The 25,091-nt window shown below is 46.5% G+C and overlaps 1 protein-coding gene across 2 annotated transcripts in view; it reads left to right on the forward strand.

Moving 5' to 3' along the window:
- The first annotated feature begins 1,081 nt into the window (after positions 1–1,081).
- Positions 1,082–25,091, forward strand: part of ADAMTS17 (ADAM metallopeptidase with thrombospondin type 1 motif 17) — a 172,125-nt gene continuing 148,115 nt past the window's right edge. For both annotated transcript variants that reach the window (XM_034066234.1, XM_034066235.1), the window contains exons 1-3: positions 1,082–1,197; positions 1,764–2,101; positions 10,565–10,730. In XM_034066234.1, coding sequence (XP_033922125.1) covers positions 1,128–1,197; positions 1,764–2,101; positions 10,565–10,730 — 574 coding nt within the window. In that variant the 5' untranslated portion in view covers positions 1,082–1,127. The remainder of the gene's footprint in view (positions 1,198–1,763; positions 2,102–10,564; positions 10,731–25,091) is intronic.

The raw sequence follows: 25,091 nt of genomic DNA on the forward strand, positions 1-25,091 counted from the left end.
GTCCCTGCCCGTGGCAGGGGTTGGAGCTGGATGAGCTTTAAGTTCCCTTCAACCCAAATCAGTCTGGGGGCAATGAGCACTCCTGGGACATGTAAGATCATTGCCTAAACTCTTTGTGCACTGACCTCACGTCCTGGTGTGCCAAGTCCTGGGATGAATACTTCAGGTGAGGCAGTGGAGAAGGCTGCAGGGTGTGCGGGAAGCGGTGGGTTTTGAAGCCAGCTGCTGCAGCAGTGTCCCAGTTTCAGGAATGCTGAGACTGGCTGCTGTTGGAGGGGTGCTATTGGAGGGATGCTGTTGCAGGGGTGCTGTTGCAGGGATGCTGTTGGAGGGGTGCTGTTGGATGGGTGCTCTTGGAGGGATGCTGTTGGAGGGATGCTGTTGCAGGGATGCTGTTGGAGGGATGCGGTTGGAGGGATGCTGTTGCAGGGGTGCTGTTGGAGGGATGCTGTTGGAGGGATGCTGTTGGATGGGTGCTGTTGGAGGGATGCTGTTGGAGGGATGCTGTTGAAGGGATGCTGTTGCAGGGATGCTGTTGCAGGGGTGCTGTTGGAGGGATGCTGTTGGATTGATGCTGTTGCAGGGGTGTTGTTGCAGGGATGCTGTTGGATGGGTGCTGTTACAGGGATGCTGTTGGAGGGATGCTGTTGGAGGGATGCTGTTGGATGGGTGCTGTTGGAGGGATGCTGTTGAAGGGATGCTGTTGCAGGGATGCTGTTGCAGGGGTGCTGTTGGAGAGATGCTGTTGAAGGGATGCTGTTGGACGGATGCTGTTGGATGGATGCTGTTCCAGGCCCGAGTATCCCGGTCACCCGCCAGTGCCGCCATGTCCGCTGAGGACCCAGGGGCAGGAGAGGGCGCCCCCTGCCGGCCACGCCCCCACCCCCACGTGCGCCCCTCCCCTCCGCAGCCCGCCCCGCCTCTTCCCGCTCGTATCCAATAGCAGAGCGAGGGGCGTGTCCCGGCTGTGGCCAGCACCAATGAGAGCGCGGGGCCGCGGGGAGGGGCGTGTCCGGGCGCCCAGCACGCCGGGGCTGTCGGCGGCGCCGGTCACTGCTCCCGAGGGCGGGCAGGGCTCAACCGGGCCGAGCTCCTGCCGCCGCTCCGCCGCCCGCCGCTGCCGGACCATGTTTGAGGGCTGCCTCCTGCCGCTCGTGGTTCCCTGCCTGCTGCTCTGCGGGCTGGGCCCCGGCACAGGTAACGCCTCCCTCCGCTGGCTGCTGCGGGCAGCCGGCGGGGCCGGCAGCGTGCAGGCAGCACCCGGGTCCCCCCTTAGCCCCGGCGTGGCCGCGGTCCCGGTCTGCAGAGTGAATTGCTCCAGGCTTTTGTGTTTTCTCTTCCCGTCCTCTCGCTGCTGTAGCTGCTCCTGCCGCTACTGCTGTAACGTTCCATGTGGAAAGCTGCTGACTGTCCTTGGCTGCGGCTTCGGCTTGCTCTGCTTTTCCCCTTCTCCCTGCAGATTTTTATTGGGGTTGGTGAAATGCGATGCTTGTGTCTGAGCTATATATATATTTTTAATGATACAAGTAGCTTTAGCATTTGCTTTATTCCTCTCTTCCCTGCACATTTCTGTCTCTAACATCTGTGTGTGTAGAGGGGGAGAAGGACAAATAACCTCCTTTCTCCGCTATATCCATGATCTCTGCCTTCCAGACCATGCAGCCAGGGCGCAGGGCTGTCCCGCGGGGGGTGGGTTATGGGGTGTCCCCGGCACCGGCCGGCGGGGATCCGAGCGCCTGAGCCTCTCTCCTTGTCGCCTGCAGCTGGCGGAGCGGAGCTGGAAGTGGTGATCCCGGAGCGAGTGGCGCTGGAGAAGATCCACCTGCTGCCGCCCGCCGGGCGAGGGGATCGCGGCGGCCCCCGGCGCCGCCGGGCACTGCCGCGGCCGGCGGCCGAGGCCCTGCTGCTCCGCCTGCCCACCGCCGGCGCCGAGCTCTACCTGCACCTCCGCCGCGACCTGAGCTTCCTCGCCGGGGACTTCGTGGTGGAGCAGCGGCGCGGGGAGGAGCGGCGGCCTCCGGACGAGCGGCTCTGCTTCTACACGGGACGCGTCCTGAACCGCACCGACTCCTTCGCCTCCCTCAGCACCTGCGCCGGGCTGGTACTGCCTCCGCGGCCGCCTCCCCTCAGCGCGGCCCCGGGTTGCGGGGGGAGCTGCTCCTCTCAGCCCCGGCCATTGGGCCGTACCCGCACCTCCCCTCAGCGCGGTGAACCCCCTGCCCGACCCCCGCTGTCCCCTCGCCTACCCGGGCTGTGGTGACCCTGACCCGTGTCCCCCGCCATTACTTTCCTGTCAGCCCCGGCTCCCCGCCCTCACCTCAGCGCCGTGCCCGCACCTCACCTCAGAGCCATTCACCTCCTCCGTCCCCTCACCTCAGAGCCATGCACCTCCTCCGTCCCCTCACCTCAGAGCCATGCACCTCCTCCATCCCCTCACCTCCAGGTCCCGGCCAGCCCCGCCGCTGTCCCGCTGTGGGGTTTCCGTCTGTCCCTGCTCTGTGCTATGGGCTCTGCCCCAGGGTCAGCCATACCTGAGGGGGTGAAGGCCCTGGCTGCAGCATGTCCGCTGTGCACAGGGCCTGGGGTGCTGTAGGGAAGCGTCCTGGCTGACGGACCCCTCCTCTTGTCACTGTACCCCTGCTATCAGGGGTGGCTGGGTCCCATTGGGGGGGATTTGGTCGTCTCCGGGCCCGGCTGACTCCTCCAGCAGGTCCTTCCCACCCTGCTGGTGCAGTCAGCGTTGGTGTGTGAGGGAGCTGCAGTGCAGGGGGATGTCAGAGGGAATATCCCACTCAGGGATGCTTTTCCCACTTCCAGGGTCAGGATTTTTCTGCTTGAGAAATGTGTATGTGAGGAATCTCTACCTGAGAAACGGGTTGTGGCGTTTTCAGGTGGCTCTGCAGGGCCTGGGTTCTCTGAGCATCCCGATAAGCAGAGGTGACATTGCATGGGACGGCCTTTCTGCTTCTCCATGGTGGAGATGTGGACGTTTAAGACGATACCTAGCTGTAATTATTGTTGATAACTTGGTTTCTGATTACTTCAGGAAGTCACCAGGGCGCTGGGCATAGACACGGTCCTGGATGTGTGCTTAGCTCCTCGGTACAGATGGAGATTTAGCCTTAAACTTGGTACTCAGAAGCGCTGGATGTGCTTGGGCCTTCGTTCCTGAGCCATATGAGGGCGCTGTGCCTCAGGTTTAAAAGAGCCCGAGTGGCTCAGAGCTGCTGAGCGTTTGAGTGACACTGTAAATTGAGCTGTAGACCTCTGAGGGCTTTATAGAGTTTAAAACTGATATCTCCAGTTCGAGCTCTAAATCACAAACAGCTCCACGCTTTTGTCACGAGGCACGTTTTGTTAATCCTGGTCGTGAAGTGCCGGGCTTCCAAAGCTACCTACTCCAGCACAGCTGAAAGGCACAAGCAGGCGGAGAAGGAACCTTTTGGAATAGAGGAATGGAGTTGGAGGCACAATATTAACTGCCCGAGATCAGGGGATGGAGGAGGGGGAGTGAAGAAGATTGGCGATGTTCCCAGTAGAAGGCTTGGAAAAGAAACAAGACTAGTTAGTCTTTGTTCATTGCTCTGCAAATGTGAACTGCAATATTGCCCTGTTTGTGTCATACACATTCTAAGCAATGACTATACTGACATAACTGAGCCAGATGAACGTGGGATCACAAAGGGATTGGTGTCAAAGCTGATGGTCTGTGGCACCTCTTGGGGACCAAAGCACATACTGCCACGTGTTAATGGGCAGTGTTGGTAATGCTTTGCTTGCCTTTGCCTGTGGGTCTGGTCCTGTGAGTGCTGAGGGAGGTGTGGGTAGATGTATGGAGAGAAATGTATTCCTGCTTGTTGGGATTCTGCTTTCCTGTTACAGGAATCCATTCATTTAGTCTTCGTTCAGATAATCACCAGGAATGGGAAAAGGGCTAAAAGCAGGTGTTTGATGCGTACGAGTGAGTTAAGGTTTTTAACATCCTTGTGAACTGAAAGTTAGAGAACAGAAATCTCAAGTATCTTTGGGATGTCCTTAAACTTAAGGTCATGGAATTGTGGAATTGCTTGGGTTGGAAAGGACCTTAGAGCTCATCCGGTTCCAGCCCCCTACCATGGGCAGGGATACCTTCCACTAGACTAGGTTGCTCCAAGTCCACCCTGGCCTTGAACACTTCCAAGATGAACCTTATTGACTTGTGAAATGGTGTCATTAAATTGAACAACATCACCATGGAGACAGGTCTTATTCTACCTAAATGGACCTTCTGGCTTCCTAAGTCTATTCTTAAATAGGAAACATCAGATTTTAGGATGCTTTCAGTGTTTATGCAGTCTTTTGCAGTGGCCATACTGAATTAATATACCTATAGTGAAAGCCATGTAATTTAGTGGTAAGATATTTTCTGGGATCAGAGGAATTAAGGGTTTGCTTCACCTTATCTAGGAAGTCTTGAATCTGCCATGAGAACTGAGGTTGGGTGATTGGAACTTTTTGCCTCCTACTCTGGCAGTTTAAAACACTAAGGCCATCACTCCAAGAGAACTGGAATTTTCCATTTGCTTTCTTAAGCCCTGTTTGCAGCAGAAAGAATAAAGCTTTGCCCTCAGCAGCACCAGAGCCCCACAGATGGGGACATGGACGAGGCTTGCATGCTGAGCTGGAGGAAGGACCTTGATAGTGGGTACCTTGCAGCCTCTTTATCCTGGCGTTTGTCTCCTGAGCGGTGCTGGTGCTGCAGGGGGAGAATCCCTAAAAACTCCAGCATGGGAGTGTGCGTTGGACTGGAACCGGATGGTCAGGACATCTCATTCAGAAGAGCTGGTTGCCAAGAAGCAGAGTAGGTAGTAATGCTGCCTGCTGATCTCCAGCTGGCTCAGACTTTGTTGTAATCATATTCCTCCACCAAGCCATAAATCACACAAAAAGTGATATAAAATGATCAGGGCAAGTGGAGTTCTAATAAAAACAAAATCCCTGACACAGTGGCATGAAAACTGAGCTACAGCCAGGCTGAGCAATTGCTTCCTGGTAATGATATCACATTCCCAGAGTGGCATCTGAAGCTTGTGTTTTGTTCTTTAAACTCTGCTCACAGATGCTGCTCTTCACCAGTACGTGATCTGTTGTAGCTTCCTGCTACACCTTGCAATTGCGCTGAAAAGTGTGGCCATGTAGTTGTGTCAGGCCTTGTGTACCTAAGATCTCATCTGCACTCCAGCCTGTCTACTCCTCTTGACAACCTGGGAATCACAGCTTTGTTCCCTAAAAGCTCCACTGCCTTCAGCTTGGCAGGACTGGGGAACACAGTTATGCAAACACTTGGATTCTGAGCACCCTGCAGGACTCAACTATCCCTTCCTGGAGCTGGGGAGACACAGGGATGAAGTGCTGCAGCTTGCCTAACCAACACTAGAAGACAGCAGGCAATAGAGGAAGTTGCCTCTTTGTTGGGAATCTCCTTTCTAAGGCCACAATGTGTGTTACCTCGAGTTGTGGACTGAAGTCTCTGCTTCTAAATCTGAGATCAGTTCCTAAATGACACAGATTAGGTCCCTCTCCAGCAAGGAAACTCCAGTTTGCTTTGTACATCCCAGAACTACTCATCCATTACTTTCATGTGCAATTTCAGTTGCATTTTGAGTGTTGCCTGCAGTGTGCTGCCCTTAACTCCTCTGGCAAAGTCTGGCAGAGCAGTGTTACCTTCTGTAGAGCTTTTTTGACTGTAGAGAAGGCACTTTCAGGCACCATGTATTTGTGTTGTGATTGCAAAAACACCATTTCTAAGTCCTGGTAGGGTTTATCAGTCCTGCAACCCCAAGGTATTTCTTGTACCTACGTTTTTGAAGTAGTTAAATGCTGAAGGTTGCAGGTTCATGTTAAAATGAGCATTAAGTTTTGACTTAGAAATGAACTTAAGCTCCTGACTGCTTAGGAACCATATCTGAAAGCTGAAAATCACTGGGGTGCATTTAGAGGCAGGGCTCTCATTCTCAGTAACATCTCTTCCATTCTGAAATCTGGAAGTTTTGGGTTTGGGTTTGGGTTCAGGACTGCTCTTCGGCCTGTCTCTAGTTAAAGTGGATTGTCCCTCTCAGTTGTGGTTAAGAGGTTGTGGCTCCCTCCTGTTCAGGCTCATACATAGAACTTTTACACCACATTTTTGTCATCTTTGAACTCAGTGAGACTTCCTTGTGCCGACTGGATCAGTGGAAGTGGATGATGCACATTACAAGGGCTCATGGAATGAGCACAGTGGGTATGATCTGCTCTTGTAACGGACCTCATTTAAATCTGGTTTTAAGTTTGCTGGAATTGCATTTGTAAATGATAACCAAAAGCCGAAGCATGGTAATAAGAACAGGACTAAAAGCCACATGAAGTTTATTAAACCGCATTTGTGTTGGTTTTTGGTCTTCACTTTGAAAGCCAACTTCCTTTTAACTTTGAGGAAATGGTTAAAGTAGGATTTACAGTGTAGCAGTTGAGAAATGGAGAAGGGGATGGAATTTGTCAGATGTTTAAAACTCTCTTCTGCATGTTCGTGGGTATGTAACTAATGAATACTCAGGAGCAAAAGAAGAATCTGTTAAAGATCCAGCATTCCACAGATCTCCTTCAAAGATGCTGTGACAATAAAAAGGGCTGGAAAAAAACACTGTAACTTGGAGACCACAAACGTGTGGGAAGCTCCAGAGCCACCTGCAGAGAACACTGAAGGTTTGGATTCCTGTCCTGAGCGAGCCTTCAAGCTGGTGCAGCTCCACCAGGACAACCAGGGGACAGAAGGGTGAAGCCATCCGAGCAGGACCATGGGGTTAGGAATGTTGGGTGCCAGCACTAACAGTCCTATTGTTACTGTTGTCATTTCAGTGATAGGGTGTGAAGACCTTCCTCCCTTCCTTGCTGTAATTCAGGCTGAGAAAAGCCTCAGGGGCAAGGCAGATCACATATAGAAGAAGAGTGAACTACTAGTAGTAGATTAGATAGAGAGCAGATTACTCAAGTGAGCAATGTATGTAGAAAACCCTGGGTAAGAGCAAGTGAGAGTATTTTGGTGGTTTGGAGAGCAGGGCCTCTTTTTGCTTGTGAGCCGTGTTGAGCTGACTTCTAAATGAAGGATATGAAATATCCCTAATATGAAAGATGTAGCCACTGTTAAGCAGGGTGGTGAGTGGTGCTGTAGTGGGAAGTGTGGATTATTGTTTATTTTAATCAACTTGTCAGTTTAGTTGCCTGTCTTTTGAGGCTGAAATCATTCCAGCCTTTCCTGTTAGCTGAGCAGCGTCATCCTGTCAGCTGTATGGTCCTGTCATACTGACTGTAAAATCCAGCTTAGATTCATAATGCAGATGATGACCTCTGCTCCAGTGAGACCCCACCTGGAGTGCTGTGTCCAGCTATGTAGACCCCAGCACAAAGAGGGATGTGGAGCTGCTGGAGGAATCCAAAGGAGGCCACAGAGCTGGAGCACCTCTGCTATGGAGACAGACTGAGAGAGCTGGGTTTGTTCAGCCTGGAGAAGGCTCTGGTTGTCCAGAGAAGCTGTGGCTGCCCCATCCCTGGCAGTGCTCAAGGCCAGGTTGGACACAGGGGCTTGGAGCAGCTGCTCCAGTGGAAGGGGTCCCTGCCTATGGCAGGGGTTGGAGCTGGATGAGATTTCAGGTCCTTTCCAACCCAAACCAGTCTGGGATTCTACAGCCCTCTGTATTGTTGGTCTCCTGGAGACTCCTGTGTCTCAGGTTCTGTAGGATGGAGGTGCTGGGCAGCAGCTGCTTTTTCAGACTCTAGTCAATGCTGGGGTCTGGCACATTGGCAGGTCCTGTTTGTGCTGGCTTTCACAGCAAAAGAAGGATGTGAGGGAGTATCCCAGCTTTTGATATGCATCTCCCCAGGCGAACGTGAATTGGCAGATCCAAAGCATTTTATTTAATTGGAATGATTTCCAGAGATGTGGAGAAAACAGCTCTGGTAGTTATGTGGTCTTCTGGTTTACTTCTTTATCTTCAAAATCCAGCATTCTGCAGTCCATGTACATCATACAGGCTAGAGGAGAAAAGCACAGAGTATTTGTGCTGATGTTTGATGTCTCCTGCTGAGCACAGTACAGTATCTGGTAGTTGGAGGAGTTGAGGGAGGCAACAGGAGGAATGCATTTCTTATTAAGAAAGCAAAATAATGGGCAGAGTATCCATGTTACCAGGTCCAGAAGATCCCATCCAGGTTTGAGAGCTCTTCAGAACTCAACTGGCAAATCTAGGGAAAACTTTAAGTCCCCGGGAATACTTTACAGGCCTGATCCTGTACATCTTTCCTGCTTGAAACTCGCCTTGTCAGGTTAAACTTGAGACTGCTTCTTAACCTACTCCAGGGTGAAGACACATGGCTCCTTCCCTCTGTAGGTTTCACAATTCCAAAGCAAATGTGAAACATAAGTCCTTTCCAATGGTTTAAATTATTTTCACACTTGATGCCAGAAAGTTGGGATAATGTCGGCTGGTGATGAAACCCACTTCTTCTTACATATTTTTGGCACCAGCAGAAATGGTTGGCAGTCTTTCAGGAGCTCTGGTGTGGCTTTTAGTACCATGGCACCAGATTTACAACCCTTCTTCTAAATAATTAAAACCTATATTAAAAAAGGGGGCTGGGGCTACCTCCCAGCTGGAAGATTGGAGCAGGGAGGGGAAGTAATGGAGAGCATCATAAGGGAGGCTGGAAGAAGTCACTAGAGTTTTGCTGTCTCTGAAACAAATCTGACAAAGCCCAGTTTGTGATTTAAATGAAGAGGCAGTGCTTTTGGGAACTGCAGGGCATGAGTGGGTCTATTTTGACAGACCCCAAAGAGGTGAGAGGTGTTTCTTGTCTCTTTAGAGACAGTGAATGAATTGCTTCAGCCATGGCAAATAGAGGTACTGATCTTTATTGTTTTAGCTGTTCTTCAAAGTGCACTTCCAAAGCTAGTGACCCTTTCTGAGGGATCCTGGTTTCATGATCCTGGTTTCATGAGTACTGTTCAGTTAGCAGGGCTGTCAAAAGAGGAAAAGTCTCCTTTCTGTTGGCAGAAATTCCTCCTGCTGGAAATACTAGGCCAAAGGGATTTCCTGGGTGTACGTGAGGACTGAATTTGGCAGGGAGGTGTGGAAATGTGCAATATACAGTATGCATGTAATGTGTATTATAAATCATATTAGTACAGTCAGCTGTTGAATATATAGTATTTGCATGTACGTGCAGAGCATTTCTTTGGATGGTTGCCTGGCTGGCACAGAACACAGTGTGTGTGGGGGAAAGTCTTTATGTGTATAGGATGGGTGTTGTGGGCATGCAAAGTAGCAGGACCCCTTTGTAAGCTCCTTTAAGGTGTACCATAGGCATGATGTGATGCCTCTTGGCATGCCAGATGAGGTCTTCTGTTACTAGCAGAAGTTGGACAGACCTACAGAGTTCTCTCAGGGGTGTGAATGGCCAAAAGCTGTATTTTGAGGCCTTTAATTGCAATACAAATAATTATTGGATTAGTACAATGAAAAGTAGGAAAGAAACCCTCATTGTATGTATTCACTTCCTCCAATGTGTTATAACCTCAGTGTTCATTACTAAACCTGGAGGCTTCATTAAGTTTTATGGTGATAACTTTGCTTTCACTCTTTTAATGCCAGAAAAGGGTCAGAAAAAGCATAAAAGAATCTTAAAAGCTCTGGGTTGCAGAGGAGGGCTCTGCTGGGGCAGAAGCTGTCTTCCAAAGGTGTTCCTGCCAGCCCTGGTGCAGGGTCTGGGTATGGTGCTTATGGAGTCCACTGTTATTTAGGCAGAGTCTTTGCCTTCTTTGTGTTACTTATTTCAGGGATAGTGGAATAGCTCATAACTGGGAAGGTGCAACAGCCCATTCCTGGCTTGACCTCTGAAAGGTCTCCCTGCAACCCATGGCTCGCAGGGAGAGCAGTTCTTACTGTGTGGCCCCTATTGCAGTTCAAAAAGAGGTATTTGGTCCCTGTACATATAACATATGGGTGGCTCTGCAAGTCATACTTACACCATCACTTCACTTAGTGTTGTCTGCAAGAGTGATGCACACAGGTGGTCTCCTCTTTGTAGGCAATCTCACCTCTCTGATCTTCTGAGATAGTAAATGCCATTTAATAACAATGCAATTCTAGCTGGCAATTAGAAAGGTCTTTATGAAAGGATTCCTGTTAATAGGGTTTATTGTCCTCACATGAGCTGAGCATCTCATAAGACATAGGTATTTATGCTTCCAGCTAGAGTGGGGCTGTAGCTAGAGGGAGAGGAAGAAGGGGAAGGAAAGGTTTTGACAAGAACCTCCACCTTTTCTTTGTACATGTACAGTGCACAGTGTTTCCAAGTAGGACTCAGTGATGTAAATATGAGAAGCAGGTGAAGTTCTTTAGTCTGTATTATGCAGACTAAACACAATCATTGTCACTTCATTTCCTTGCACTGTAAACAAGAGTTGCAATGAAATGGTTTAGGTTCACAGTCTGTTGATAGACATGATCAGGATACCAAACTGATGGGGTTTTTTGTTCTCTTTTCTGGACAGGTTGGCTATATCCAAATTGGATCAGAGCACATGCTGATACAACCAGTGAATACATCAGAGACCTCATTTAGTGGGAAAGAACACTTCATCAGGCGCAGACGATCCACCAAGTCAAGCCACCCCATGAAGTCACACGCTGCTGATGAACACTGCAAGGTTGTAGCAGGTGAGCTTGAAGGGGCTCAAGGGAGCAACCATGAGGATGCAATTCTAGTTTGAACTGTTGTTCTGACAGATGTGTCTGTATTTTGTAATCCAAACAGCTGGAGCTAGTGAAAAATGGCAGGTGTTAATGAAGCCTTCTGCTGCTTCAGGCAGAAGGGGTCACATCACAAATACAAACCTTGTTAGGACACGTGCTGTAACATTCAGCCTGGGAGAAGGTAGAGTTAATGATGAACAGTAAACTTCTGCTTTAACCCTGCAATGTGACCACCACTCAGGAAGGTGTTCACAGTATTTTTAGCAAAGGCCCAAAGTTTGAAGCTGAAGTCAGCAGTGAGGGGTGATCTTTAATCTCATCTTCCCACTGGAGTTGTGCCAGGTAGGCATGGATAGAATGGTGATCCTTGAATTCCAGAATGTGGGAAGAATCACTTTGATACTGTCATATACTTTAATCAGAAGTGTTATCCGTGGTGTCCAGCTCCAGGGACCCAGCTCACAACAGGATAAAATGTATTTGGAGAGGGGAAGAGATGCACAGTTTCTCTTGCTAAACAATCTACTTTCTTTTCATCTTCTCACATGTCATCATTTCTACCTCTGTCTATCAGAACACAAGATCCATCACAGACTGTATCTGTTTCTGTGAGTGACAACTTGGTTTCAAAGTTTGCTTAAGGTTTTGTGAGATAAATTAAGCTTTTATTTCCCCCCTCCTGGCCTTGTTTTAGAGGGAATGAGCTCATAGAGATTGCAAAGAAGCTTTTAAGGTCTTTGGCTTCCCTTGGGGATCTGTGAACCCAGACTTGAGGTCTGGGAGTCCAAAATGTGATAGCAACTCATTTAGATATCCCTTAGCTTAACTTTAATCTGTCTGGATTGGATATTGAAGGAGCTACAGTGGAGACAGGAGGGATCCTGTGCAAGTCAGGTGCTGGAATGCTTGAGCAGTTTTTGTCTGCCATCCTGTTACGCTGACTATGGATACAGCAGCTGCTGAAATGCAGATGTGCTTCCTGTGTGTGAAGCTATTCTGGACCAAACAACAACCTCTCAAGCAATTTCCAGTGCTTTTCTGCCTAACTAGTTTAGCAAGATGAGGAATATTGTTTCAATGGGTTTCTGTAGTATAACAAGAGCTGGGAGGTGAACCAGCTTCCTGAGCAATAGCAATGATGTAGATTTTGTGTGTCTGACAGTTAACATAGACATTCTTTAATGCTCTGGATTCAGTTTCCAGTGTCATGCAGACACACCTTGCCAGTGTTAGGATCCTGGGCTTAAATCCTCTGGGTCTTCATGGCTATGCGGTATCTGGTGGCATGTTCCAAGGTGTCAGTCTTCAGCTGTGACCCAGACTGACAATGTCAAAGCTTTTTACATTAAAAACAAAAAAACCTAAATCAAAAGTGACAACTGAGGATCTGATTTTAAGCCCTGAAGTCCCCAGCTGAATGGGAGACTAACAGGAAGGAGATCCACTTGTTTGGTTATGGTCTTCCTGCCAGTGTATCTCTCCTGTTCTTCACCTTCACCCTGTCAAGGCACCACAGAAGGTCAGTAGCTTTACTGTATTATGCTCTTAAAGAGTGTGTGCCTGTGAGCTGCTGCAAACCTTATTTGTGTTCTAATGCTCAGTAGCTGAAACCCTGAAAAGCTACAGCTGCCTCCCACCCTTTTCATCGGGGTGGGGGTTTTGTTTGGTGTTAATAATAAAGCAGCTGTTGATATTATTATTTCCTACCATTTTTCAAAAGAAAATGGCCAGTTATTCACTGATCAAATCCTGTCTTCTCACAGTCTAAAGCCACACAATCTGTTTGTCAGCTTGTATAAGCTGGTCTAGTTTTGCCTTCTTTGAAGCAATTGAATCTTTTGTGGAAGCCTGTCTGGGTGGGTTGCGCAGAGGTTGTTTTTTATGAACTCTGTGAAATATTTTTAGGTGACAGTGTGCCTGTGTATTCTATTCATTTTATTCCTCTCCTGCCTCATTATCACACTAATATTCCAGTTCCTGCCTTCTACTGGAAGGCTGGATGAAGCCTTGGGTGATATGGTTTAGTGTGAGGTGTCCCTGCCCATGGCAGGGGGGTTGGAACTGGATGATCTTAAGGTCCTTTCCAATCCTAACCTATGATTCTATGACTGCATACTTCAATGCCTCCCGTTTATGCAGGCAGGAGGTCAAGGCATCTAGGCTGGTTCCTACTGGGCTTCAAATCCATTGACAGCCTCAGGAACTAGCAGATGCACGTACGTGCACACAGTACTACCATAGCTCAGGTCCTGCCAGGCCACATGGACTAAGTGTATATCTGTGTGTTCTGAGCAGAGGGAGATTCACAGTCTGATGTAACATTCATCTAAGGCTGTGGATCTTGTTCTGTGACTGGATTTTTTTCCTACCTAACTGAAGGGCTAAACTGGGACTGGATTTCGGCAGAGCATGGGGCCTCTCTGACCCTTGTGTAGAGACCACCCACCTTCTCCCAGGAGGTAGGTGAGCAAAATCTGGGACTGAGTGATTCCCTGCCCTGGGATCACACAGGATTTTAGAAGCCAGCTGGGAACAGAATTCATATCCCTTGGGTGCAGATGTTTTTGCTATGCTATAAAGGGAGCCAAGCACCTGACTGCTGCTCAGTGGGGAGTGCTGCTTGCTCTGCAAACAGCTCCTGCTTCAAGTAGCGGGGTCATAAAATAATGAAATTGCTCATGGGCTTTGCCACTTAAAGGCAGACTCCTGAATGTTTTTCATTGTTGCAGGAAAGAAATGGAAGTCCTGGTTCTTAATAGGCTTAGCACATTAATGACCTAATTGACTCCTGTCTGCTTTGGATTAACTTTTGTGCACAAGGAGTTCAGAAACAAAAAAAATTAATCCTCTCTGACACACAAAAGGTCCATTCCTAATGAAATTGTGTGGAAATGATGCTCTGGGGGCATGCTTCCAGACTTTCTCCTGGGAAAAGGTCTCTTTATTATGGGAAAACACTGGCAGAGTGAAGGACTGGTCAGATTTGTAGTGGAGGTGGTTGTTCACTTGCTTGTAATATGGCTCACCCAGGTTAAAAGTTGTCAGGAAGGAATGGAGGTTGTAAATCCATGGGAAGTCTTTGCATGCTAGATGTTGTAGATACACATCCTGCATTGTACATAGGCAATGAACATACATGAACAACATAGAAAAATACAGGTCTGTGTAAATATTATATGAGTATTTTTCAAGGCCACAGAAAATGCCTTGCTTGGGGGTCTCCCAGTGCTTTGCTGTTGTTCTTGTATATTCTGAACAGACAAGCACTACCTCTAAAGAGATTTTCTTCTTAGAACTTTAGTTATTCAATGGTACCTGGCACAATCTGCTGTTATTTGGGAGTCAAAGAAAATACAAAACCTCAGATGCTGAATTTTTCATGTTAGTTATTGATTGTGTCATAAGAACAGGGCTAATTTGCTTACTGGCAAGTTTCTCTTGGCAGCAATGCTCCTGTGCTATAGAAGCTTAACTAATGGTAAACCAAGATGCATGGTGATGTAATGACCTGTGTGAGTGTTTGTAGGGGAGGAGGAAAGCATTTTAATAAAGCTAAATTAACTTAATTGTGACATGCCATGTGTCTTTCCAAGGGCATTCCTCTCCTTCCACCCAGAAGTGTGGTACTGTCCTCCAAGACCCCAGCTGTGAGAGAGGGAAACTGAGCTCACCTTGGGACTGGGTACTGTGGCAGCCTGGTTTGATAAGTGCTGGTTAAAATCTCTGGAACCACTCCTTTAGTCTCAGTGGTGTAACATGTCCTGCAGCACTCCAAATGATTTATAGAGCTGCAGGAGAACTTTGTGGGAGCCAAATTTGTCCTGGAATAATCTGTATAAGAGGATTAATCTGGCTGTAGTCAGGAATGGGAAAGCACTTAGGGTCTTGCATGACTGGATCTTTGAGATGTGAATCTGAGAGTGCCTATTAACGGGTTAAAAGAAAAACCCCAGGTCTGTGGATTCAGGGCTGATGTTTTAATTCCTTTGTTTAAATTCTGAAGTGCTCCAGCAGCAAAGGACAGATCCCATCACCATGTCCCAGGTGTTATTGTTAGTTATATGATATGTGTATACGTAGTGTTTCTATCACCTGTCATCCAGCAGGAGAAAGAGTTCAAGTCACAATGCACGTTTCTGCTCAGGCATGAACATGAGCCCCTGTGAGGCAAACAGAAAACCTATTAAAAGCTTTCCAGGTGCATATGCTGTGAGGGGGAAGGAAGGAAAGGTTGGGTTTCATTTGCTCTGAAGCCCGGTGTCATTAGGAACATGGGAAATAGCTTCACACCACTGATGTGAAACACTTCTTTGGTTCTCATCTTAGACACTGGGCTGCATCTGGGGCACAAACCTGCTATCACACACTGTTCTGATTTTAAACAAGTTTGATGGCTTTCTTGTCAAAGGTCCTACACTAGAGGTCTTTCAGGAGACAGAATATGGAGTCATAGGGATGCTTTTGTAGGATTTAATAGGTATAAGTAAGAGTTTCTCTGCGGATGAGCCAGGTGGGGAGGAAAAGAGATCTCTTAATGCATCATACACAAGTTTTGCAGTGCCCTCAGGTCTGGCCTGGACATCCATGGATAGACTTCTCAATTTACTTATCTTTTGGTGATATCACTGATTCCCACCAGTCTCTGACCCTATAGGAAGAGCTCATGGCAGAGAAGAAATGGGCAGAGCACAGAGGACTATGTGGGAGCAGTACCATCTCCTTTATTGACTCCCTGGAGTTAAGAATGGGGGCAGAAATCACCTGAGATAGGGCTTCTTTCATTACCCTGTCTCTCTGTCCGCTGGTAATATATACAATAAAGTTGTTTCCATGTGACAATATCCACCACACCCTCAGCTGCAGTGGATGGATATAGTTCTGTTAACTATCATGGAACACCAGGAGTTTAACTGATTTGCTGAGATCTGGTGACATTTTGCGTGTTTCCTATGCCATCAATATCTATGGATGGAAAACTCAGTTCTTCTTGGTGCAAGAAATTCTCAGTGTTAAAGAGAAGATGAAACCATGCTATGAAAGTGCAGGGATCTCCTCCAACCATGTCATAAAAGTTTGTTTCGTGGAGAAAACTAAGTGCTGTTATAACTTTTCCACGGGTCTCCAGTGATGTATTAAAGTCCCCTTACATAGAAGGGATTTGATATAAAATACAGCCCAGGAGCATGAGGGAGAGCAGCTTGTCTTTGGAGGGAAGTTTGTTATTTCATGTTTATGATACAGGCCTCATAAATTACTTTTAAATGTGGGTTTGCTTTAATCTCCTTTGTCAGTTCAAATGAACCAGTTTTCATTGAATGCAAATGTGCTGCATGGAGAGAAGCAGGTAGTGAAAACCCAGGAAAAGCAGTGTTTTAATTCACAAAATAATGGGTTGCTTCTCTGTATGGTTACTTCTCAACCAGTTTTAACAATTGATCAAAGCTGGTAATAATTTAACTAAGTGCTAGTGAGCAGGTATCAGATGTAGGGAATGCTCTCCCTGAACAGGTATAAATCCTAAACACATGTTACTGCTACGTTGCATTTCCCCATCTTTAATCATTGTCTCCTAGCTGTGTTTTCTCTGCAGGTTTGACTTGGCCTGACATAGCAGTTGTTATGGCCAAAAAACATGTGCACTAAAAATAGAGAGATGTAATGCAACCTGTATTAGTCCATATTAGGAAGCATCTGTTGGAGAATTAAAGCAAGGATTTCAACAATGGGCTGTGCAGAAGATGTAATGTGATTAAGTGTTTGCAAGCATAGAAGTATTCCCTGTATCAGAAATTCAGCACTTTACCCATGGGAGTGTGTCTCACTTGTGTGGATAAATCCCTTGGTTTTCCAGGTCCGTGGTCTTCCAAATGGGGAGTCTGGATTTTCCCTGCAGGGGTGTGATTGTTTCCTTATGCTTGATACACGGCAGCCTTTGGAGCCATCTATTCACAACTGTCCTTTTCCATCACATGTGGCAAGTGAAGCTTTATTGCTGGTCTGTTCTGGATGAAGCCCTCAGCATGAGGGCAAAATGGATAATGTGGGGCAGGAGGATTCCAGCTGCTTCTTTCTCTGCTGTCAAGGTGCAAGGAGACAAAAAGGAGGACATGCAAATACATGTAATGTGTGGATTTCTTCCCTTTCCAGAGCAGCTGTACACAGTAGAGCTGTTACTGCTCCTTCACTTGACTCCTGATAACTTAGTGCTGGTTTCCCCTGGAACCTGATGGAGTCCGAACTGGCAGGTGGTGATGAGGAAGGCTGTCTAGTGGACACCATCCTTGTCTCGGGATGTTCACAGGTATTCAAGTGGTCCTTCTGGCTGAAAAGGCAGGAAGGTGGGCCCAAGGAGACTATGGTCTATTACTTACCTGTTAGCTCTCCTTGTTTTTTCCATGTTAACGTAAGTGAGGGTTAGAGCCGAGAGTTGGGAACTGGGACTCTGTTGGCCTCAATTCTTAATGTTGTTTGATCTTCAGCAGATCCCTGGGACTTTATCTGTGAAAGTTACAAGGTATTGGGCACCTACTGATTAGTGTGGCCAAGATGGGAACACTCTGGGGCAGGTTTTGCCTCTGTTCAATAGCTCTAAGCTTCCTAAGTTGTAGATATCCCAAACTGTGAACCCAAGACTGAAGGCACAGGAAATCAGAAGTAATGTAGATGATAACCTCTAACTCTGTAGCGGTTTCTTTGTTTGCAAAGTGGGGCTGCTAACTCTGAGCTGGTGATGGTATAAGAGCCTTTCGGATCTGAAAGTTGCCCAATAAATGGACCGTTTCTTCCCTAGCTGATGTGTTTGGCATGCCTGTATGCTTTCAGAGTTACAAATAGCTGTTACACTACTTTCTACTTCAGTTTGACCTGCTAAGCCAATACAGATTGTGGGAGGTGACCCTATATTCTTTACTGGCTTTTGCACGTCACCAGAAATAAATTGCTCAGCTTCCAAGGAGATCAGTGCCACCTTTCTCAAGGCATAGGTATAATGGTGAGGAGGTGGGGAGACCCTGAGCTCTTCCAGCCTCAGCAGAAGTGGTTAGAATTCAGTTGCCAAAGCCCAGGATGGTTGGTAAGGCTGGCAGATGTAAAAACATTCTTTGGAAACTAAGCACATTAGCTAAAGACTCATTAAAACAAAATAAACCTAAAGGGCAATGATGCCATTTCTCACAGTGTCACTGCAGCCAGGTAGTCTGTATCTCGAAAGACCTGAGGTGGATTAGGTGCTTTGTGATTGGTCTCAGATCTACTGAGTGATCAAAATTGAGGAGTCCAGAGTCTTAATATACATTGCTCCTTATCATTAGGACCTAATTACACTTGTGTTACAGGGTCTTCCCACACGGCCCCAAGTTATGGAACCTTTGTGCCTCTTATAACCAAAGGAAACTGATTCAGCCTCAGATTTACAACTAGTAACAGAGCAAATCAAACATAGGATGAGAAACTGAGGCAGAGGCTAAAAGGAAGTGGCAGAGCAGGTATTTCCATTCCCACTTTAATAGTCTTACCATTAAGCCATGCTCACCGTGCATGCTTTCTGTACCATTTACCATTACATTCTCTTGTCTGATTGCCTTACATAAGTGAGTCCTTTTTTGCAGTTGGTTGGAAAGCACACTACGAAGGTGTCTTTTAAAAGGAGATAAATGCACATAGTTCAGGACATGGCAATCTTTGAAATCCAGTATACAAATTGAACCAGTGAGCATATGGAGATCATAGTGCTTATCCTGTGCTGTCTTACAGGCCTGCTGTTAAACACTAAGTCCTGATGTGTTATGTTGACAACTGAGTATGTTTTGCAGAAGAATAAGGTTTTAAGTGGTGTGTCCAAGCCACAGACTAACTTGGATAGCAAATCCTTACAATAAAACCTCTGTGGTGTTTTGAGATGCAACACAGAGTTCATGACTTATGTCTCAAGTTCTTGTTTGCTGCTCTGCCAGACAAATAGTCATGAACTTGTGATTTGGTAGGAAAGTGGCCGTGTAGGAAAAAGGAATGGGGAGGTGCATTAAGCAGCAATGGATCATTCTGCTATGCAGTGATTTTTGTTACTAGCTGATGCACAATTTTGCCTGCCATTCTGATCAGAAAGAAACTGGAGGTACATAGGCATTTTGTAGGACAAAGCATAAAAATGAGAGGACAGCTCTCAGTCTGTAATCAGCTGTGATTTGAATAAGCAACCATGTTTAATCCCTGAACTTCAGATTACTCACTGGTATCAGCTGGCTGTGGTAAATCTGGAATTCCAAGCTTCTAGTGGAGGTATAAAAGATGAGTGCACAGGGACAATTTTATGCTGTGTCCTGACAGAGGTCAAGGGCCTCCATGTTCCCATGGCTAGAAATGGACTGGGAGGTGCTGGCTATGGCAGCAGCTCCCGTAGCATCTATTCCTCTCAGTTTCCTCCTTCAGTCCTTGCATGTGTCTGCTCCAAGGTGATGCCCCAGGAAAGGTGTCAAGGAAGCAACTGTGTGGAACAAGGCTCCTGGAGTTGGAATGTGGTTTCTTGCAAGGTAACCAATGCACAGATCTTTGGACATAAAGCTCACAGGTGGCAGTGAAGGGATGTCTCTGGTGGCATCCCTGAACTCTTAACTGCCCTCCCCCATCTGCTGTGGTGAACTCCTAGCTCTGAGTTGTCCTGTGATCTGTGGTTGCTCTTTTAGCTCAGGCTTGGTTAGCACATGCCCTTCAGTGGGTTGACTGCTGCAGTGAATGTTTTGTCATCCTGGAAGCCTTAGATCTTTAAGCCTGTTCAAAGTTGTCTCCCTTCTAACCATGAGCAGCTTGATCCCCAGACCAAGCAAACAAGGTTCTGCCTTGCACAGCTTGTGGGCATCCGCTGTGGTGTGATCCCTTGCAGCCAGGCTTTTGAAGAGGCTGTTCAATGAACGGTTTGGAAGCATTTCTGCTGTCAGACCCAAACATAAGGAGCAGATTGATGTAACTGTGGCATATTTCTCTTGATGTGTTTTCAACTTCTCTGTGTTTCAACCCACCACCCCCGGATCTTAATTCAAGCTGGAAAGGAAGCCTGCCTCTATTCTGTTTAGGTTTTGCTCTGGGCCTGGGTTGTAAATGCTGCTGCTGCCTTCCACTTTGTGTTTCACTTCCTTCCTGGGCTCCACCTTACACCTTTGAGGTGAAATCAAGTCATTCTGTTAGGCTTGAACATTTCTTTGAGATTAGCACAGTGTCTACATCAAATAGCAATGCCCAAGAGACACAGATGTAGTGTAATAATCTTTTAAGCACTGAGCATTTTGAGAGGTGTTTGTATCCTACTACTGGTACCAGAGACACTTTGCAGCATCCTGTCCCTCTGAGAATTCAGCAATTGCCCTTCCTCTGATTGCCATGTGATTTTAGGTTAACTACTAAACATATACCTTAAGAACTTCCTTTCTTCACTTTCTAGGCTTGATTTGTGTGCAGGAGCTCCTTTTTCTTTCTCTGTGCTTTGCTTTGGAGAGGTGGTGATTTTTACTTTGAAGTGAGTCTAATAAAACCCACCTATTAAACTCCTGAGGCACAGGAAGAACTCATGTTAGTTAGTTGTTCACCCACTTGTATGCTCTCTCCTCTTTTCTATGCTGCTGAAGTAATAGCATAAAGGAAAACAGAGCTGCTGTCTATATGAGCTTGTATAGAGATGTTAGAAGGGTCATGGGTGGAGGGAAGTTAGCAGATGGCTTCCTGAGGAAGAACTGGGAAGGGTTTTTAAGGCATCAATAGAAAAGAGCTTCTAGAGAGAAATCTGGCCTAGCAGAAAGGACTCTACAATTTTACTTTCATTTGTGGCTTTTATTGAACTCCATCCAGAGCTTTCAGGAGGTTTAACTAGAATGAGGTAGCTAAAATTACAAAGGGAAAGATTGGGGGGGGGCAAAAACCGTGGAAGGCTGTAGGAGAAGAGGTTGCTTTTCAGATGAGTCTGGGAAATACAGTTGGAAGGGAGGTAGGTAGGAGGAGCAGGAAGGGACTCTGCAGTTACAGCAAGAATGTGCCAAAACCCAGACAGTGCTAGACAGGGCTTTTGGTGTGTAATAGGAAAAGGTCATTTGGGGCGGTTGCTTTGGAATTGTACATCTGTTGGGTTGCCATAAAAAGCACTGTACATAAGGAGTTTTCTACTGAGGCTTCGGCAGAGCTCTGTTGTGCTGCTGCTTGCAGTAGGGACTGTGGGGGTTTGCCTTTCTGAGGAAGATTTCAAAGTCAGCAGAACACAATATGATCGTGCTGCTTTGTAGGTGACTAGCAAAGGAAAGGTAAGACTCTGTCAATAAAAGCCAGTTTAAGAGCCTGTGCAATGTTACATCCATTTTATACTGAGGATCTGGGAGTGCATCCCCCTTCTCCTATCACCTATAGTCCTGAAATGTGTGGATTTTTTGGCCAGCTAGACTGTGTAACACACTGTCAAAGTGACTGGCAAAAGAGTCATGTCCCCTGTGCCTAGTCACCCGCAGCATATACGTGCTGTGCTGTAGATTGACTGTTTCAGCTCATATTTCACATGAAATCCTCTGACCTCTTCTGCAGGGAACACCTGACTCCTAAAATAGTGTGCAGTTTGGTTATGTATGCTCCCTGCAATGTAAACTCCTCTGACAGGCTCCTGCCCGTGTTTTATGGCCTCTTATGCCTTCACACTAACACTTAACATCTGCACCACAAAATTTGTAGCATCAGTTTGTTCGAATAAAGAATCCACCAAGCATTTAATCCTTGTTTTAATGGCTGATGTTTATTTTAGTTTGGGGTTTCATGTACTCATGGAGGGATTCTCTGCCCATAGTCCATAAATCATGCAGAGCAGGAATGAGACTTCTCTCTGCTGGCTTGTTTCCGAAGTGAGGCTCTAGAGATGGGGGGTTTTTTGGTACCTCCATAAAGTTGACTCACTTCAGGTATGAGTTGCAGATGCGTTTAATGAGGATTTACTATTGGGTTTGGATCTTTTTCTCCTCCTCATCAAATGTCTGCGATATGGGATGTGTGTGTCTCCCTTGTTCTGTTTGTGATGGTTCATCCATGCAAGTGATACTTGTGTTTTCTCCATGTGCTTGATTATGCTGGAAAATTGTTTGCATGTGTGGAAGGCAGAAAGCTGCAAATGGAAACCACTTTGAAAGTAGCCCTCTGCAAGGACAAGAAAGGACAGAAAGAATAAAGTTACACTATAGAGGAACTGATAACTGAAAATGGAAAGAAAGAGGGACACAATCCCTTTTCTGTTCAGGTAGTTTGTGTTGCGTTGCCATACGTCTCCTGTAGTGTATCATCAGTGACCACCTGAGCTCTTTGTAGGCTCCCTTGAGTCCATTACATGTTGCCTGTTTTAAGTGCTCAGTAAGCTTACACTTGGCCAATGTGAGGGAGAGGATAAGAGTAAGAGCCCAGATCCTCTAAGTTAGGTCACTTTGGCTGTGTTTCTAGGCAAGCTTGTGGGGTGGTAGTTTTCCACACACAACCTTTAATCCCTACAACCCAATGGCAAGCAGCCAACCCAGAGCTTCAAGTAAAACTCCTGGAGGAAGGGGGGCCAGAGGCTTTGTATGAACCAAGACTACCCAGCAATTTGCCAGGAGTCCCTTTAGGCTGCTGCTCTCCAGAAATCACACCTTCCAGAGCTCTGTACAGCTGCCTTCTGCAAAGAGGGGCTGAATGGAATCACCAAAGCCTTGCCAATTCCTTCATCCGCCTCTGGAGGAGTGACCATGCTGGGCAATCCCATGGCAAATGACCATGGCATGACCTCTTCTCCCCAGAGTGCAAGCTATGGCCTACCCACAGTGGTTTCCTCTGACACAAGTGGCTTCTTTTCTACCAAAAAGGAGATTTTTGAAGTGAAGCCCCAGCGTACTCTGGTTTATTCTCTTCCATTTAAGCTTTTTTGCACAGCTCTTTCCATAAGAACAACTTCTCTATAGGTAGATTTACACCAGCTGAAATGCTTTCATTTGTTAGGGAATTACCAAAATAAGCATTTGATGGGGAAGTGCTATTACTTCCAGGAAGGTTCTGATCACTAGCAGCCAGACCCAAAAGGCCAATATTCTTACTATAATAATTGGCCTTCTCTTCCTTTCTCTCTGCCTTCTCCCCTGGTATCTAAATGGTAACCTGGAAAGTACTGCACCTAAAGCTGCATGGGATGGGTGGATGGATAAAATGAAAGGGATAAACAAACGTGAGCTTTTCCACAGAAGTTTGGTGAAGTCATCTCCATTTCATAGCTGGCAAATCAAAGGTGTATTCGTCTTTCCTTCTTTCTGGTACAATCACTCCATTTATTTTATTGCCTTTCTAAAGCCCTCGGAAGCATAGGGATGCCCTGCTCTGTGGCCGCTGTGGCATGATCATGCACTTTTGGGTAGCTCTCCTGCAGTCTGTGTGAAAACAAGCCTTGAAACTTGGTGATTGTCATCTGGCACAAAGCTTCTCTTATTTATGAGCACCCCAAGTTTTCATTTCTTTTTGCTTGTCCATGGGCCCGTCTGTCTCTGTAGACCCAGGGGGGATATTTCCACACCCCTTTAAAAAAGATTCAAATCAAATTTCATGTTTAAAATATGTACCAAGTGTTGACAGCTGATGCCTTGGGCAGAAAAGCATGTGCAGAGCTAAGCTGGATGGCTGCTAGACAGCTTGGAATAGAGATATGGGATGGACATGTGCAAATCTGCATATTGACGAGACAGAAAATATATGAATGAGCAGGAGGCAGGGAGTGTGTTTCAGGTGGTCTTTGGAAGGCTTAAAGCTGATGGAGTTTATCACCCCAAGTACAAGAGGTCAGTCAGGGAAAGCGGATGATCCGAGTGCACTTACCAGCCTGGGAAAGAAGGGAAATTCATGCTGGATTATGTAAGGTAAACAGGCTGTAGAAAACCAGGATCTGTGAATGCTAATTCAGATCTGCCTGCTGCAGAATGGTGCTTGGCTAAGAGAGGGTTTCAGGTGAAATCTACACAAAAGGAAAAAGTAATTCTTTCCTCTGGGAAATGAGCAGCATGTGCAGTGTGACAGAAGAGGTACTGTCTGATTATCCACTATGGTCTATCCCATATCACATTCACATTGAATGTTGTGTTTATGCTGGTTCAGGACCTCTTGTGTGTTTTGCTCCCTTTGCCATTGGAAGAAACCAATGCATTAATCAGTATCAAACCAATATCAATATCTTATCCATGGAATACTGCAGGCTGAGCAGTTAACAGATGTAATTTCAGTAATTCTTGGCAGTTTGTTTCTTACTGCAAAAGAAATTTGTTCTAATGACTTCATTTGCTTTTCTTTCAATTTACGATTGAAAACATGAATACATTTTGTGTGACGGCAGTGAAGTGAGTAGATTCAGTTTCAGATCTGGACTTAGTTTCTCCTTTGTTCATGCCTCAGCTGCTTTGTGCATTTGCCTTTGAGCTGTGAAACACATTTCACCTTTCAGTTTAGAAGAGGACAAATTACTAATACCGTAGTCCCTTAGGATGGAGGAAGGGAGGTTTAATCTGTGTTTCATTTTTGTGTTAATGCTACTGCTTCACTTTCAAGTCTTTAGGATAGGTCCATTTCACAAGCTCTTGTAACTTCAGTTCATTGAGGTCTAGGGATTCCCTGCTTTTGGTGCACATACCACAATAAAGACGCATGTGAGCTCTGCACGTAGGTGGCCAGTGACTGCAGCTGCTGGTGCTGCTGCTCATGCCAATAGCAATAAATCAGCAAAGAAAGCTTGAGAAGGTCTTATCTAGCCTGACCTTCTGCACTCCTGGGTTCCATCCAGAGACTCCTGCAGTTGGCCAATGATCCATGTTCCAAAACAATCTTAGCTTAAATTAAAATGTTTGAGGCTCTGTTCAGTTACATTGCTCTGGTAGGGCTGGTAGCAAGTGAAAATGCAACTGGTGGAAACAGTGACTCTGGGAACATCTTACAGCTTCCCTGGCTCAGGAGAACCTGCAGAGGCTTGAGCATACACTGCACCCTAAGGAGCACTCTCCTGTCCTGAAGTTTTCTTCAAGAGATTTTTCCTTAATTAGCATTTATTTCATTCTAGTGGAATGATGCTACTTTCACATGCAAGATGTCCACTCTCGGAAGGTTTTGCGGGAGCATGACTTCTTGGTTTGAATTCCAATTCATCTTTTGCTTTTCTGGACTTCTCTTTTTTCCATTGTCTTTTCTTTTTGCTCATAATCCGGTGGTCTCATGTGAATCTGCACACAGAGGTACAGATGTACTTGCAGTGGAACCTTTTGATTGCTTCTTTTCATCAGCAAAGAATACTTCAATTAAAGGGCATTG

This window comes from Melopsittacus undulatus, chromosome 9, assembly GCF_012275295.1.
Source record: "Melopsittacus undulatus isolate bMelUnd1 chromosome 9, bMelUnd1.mat.Z, whole genome shotgun sequence".
Lineage (NCBI taxonomy): Eukaryota > Metazoa > Chordata > Aves > Psittaciformes > Psittaculidae > Melopsittacus > Melopsittacus undulatus.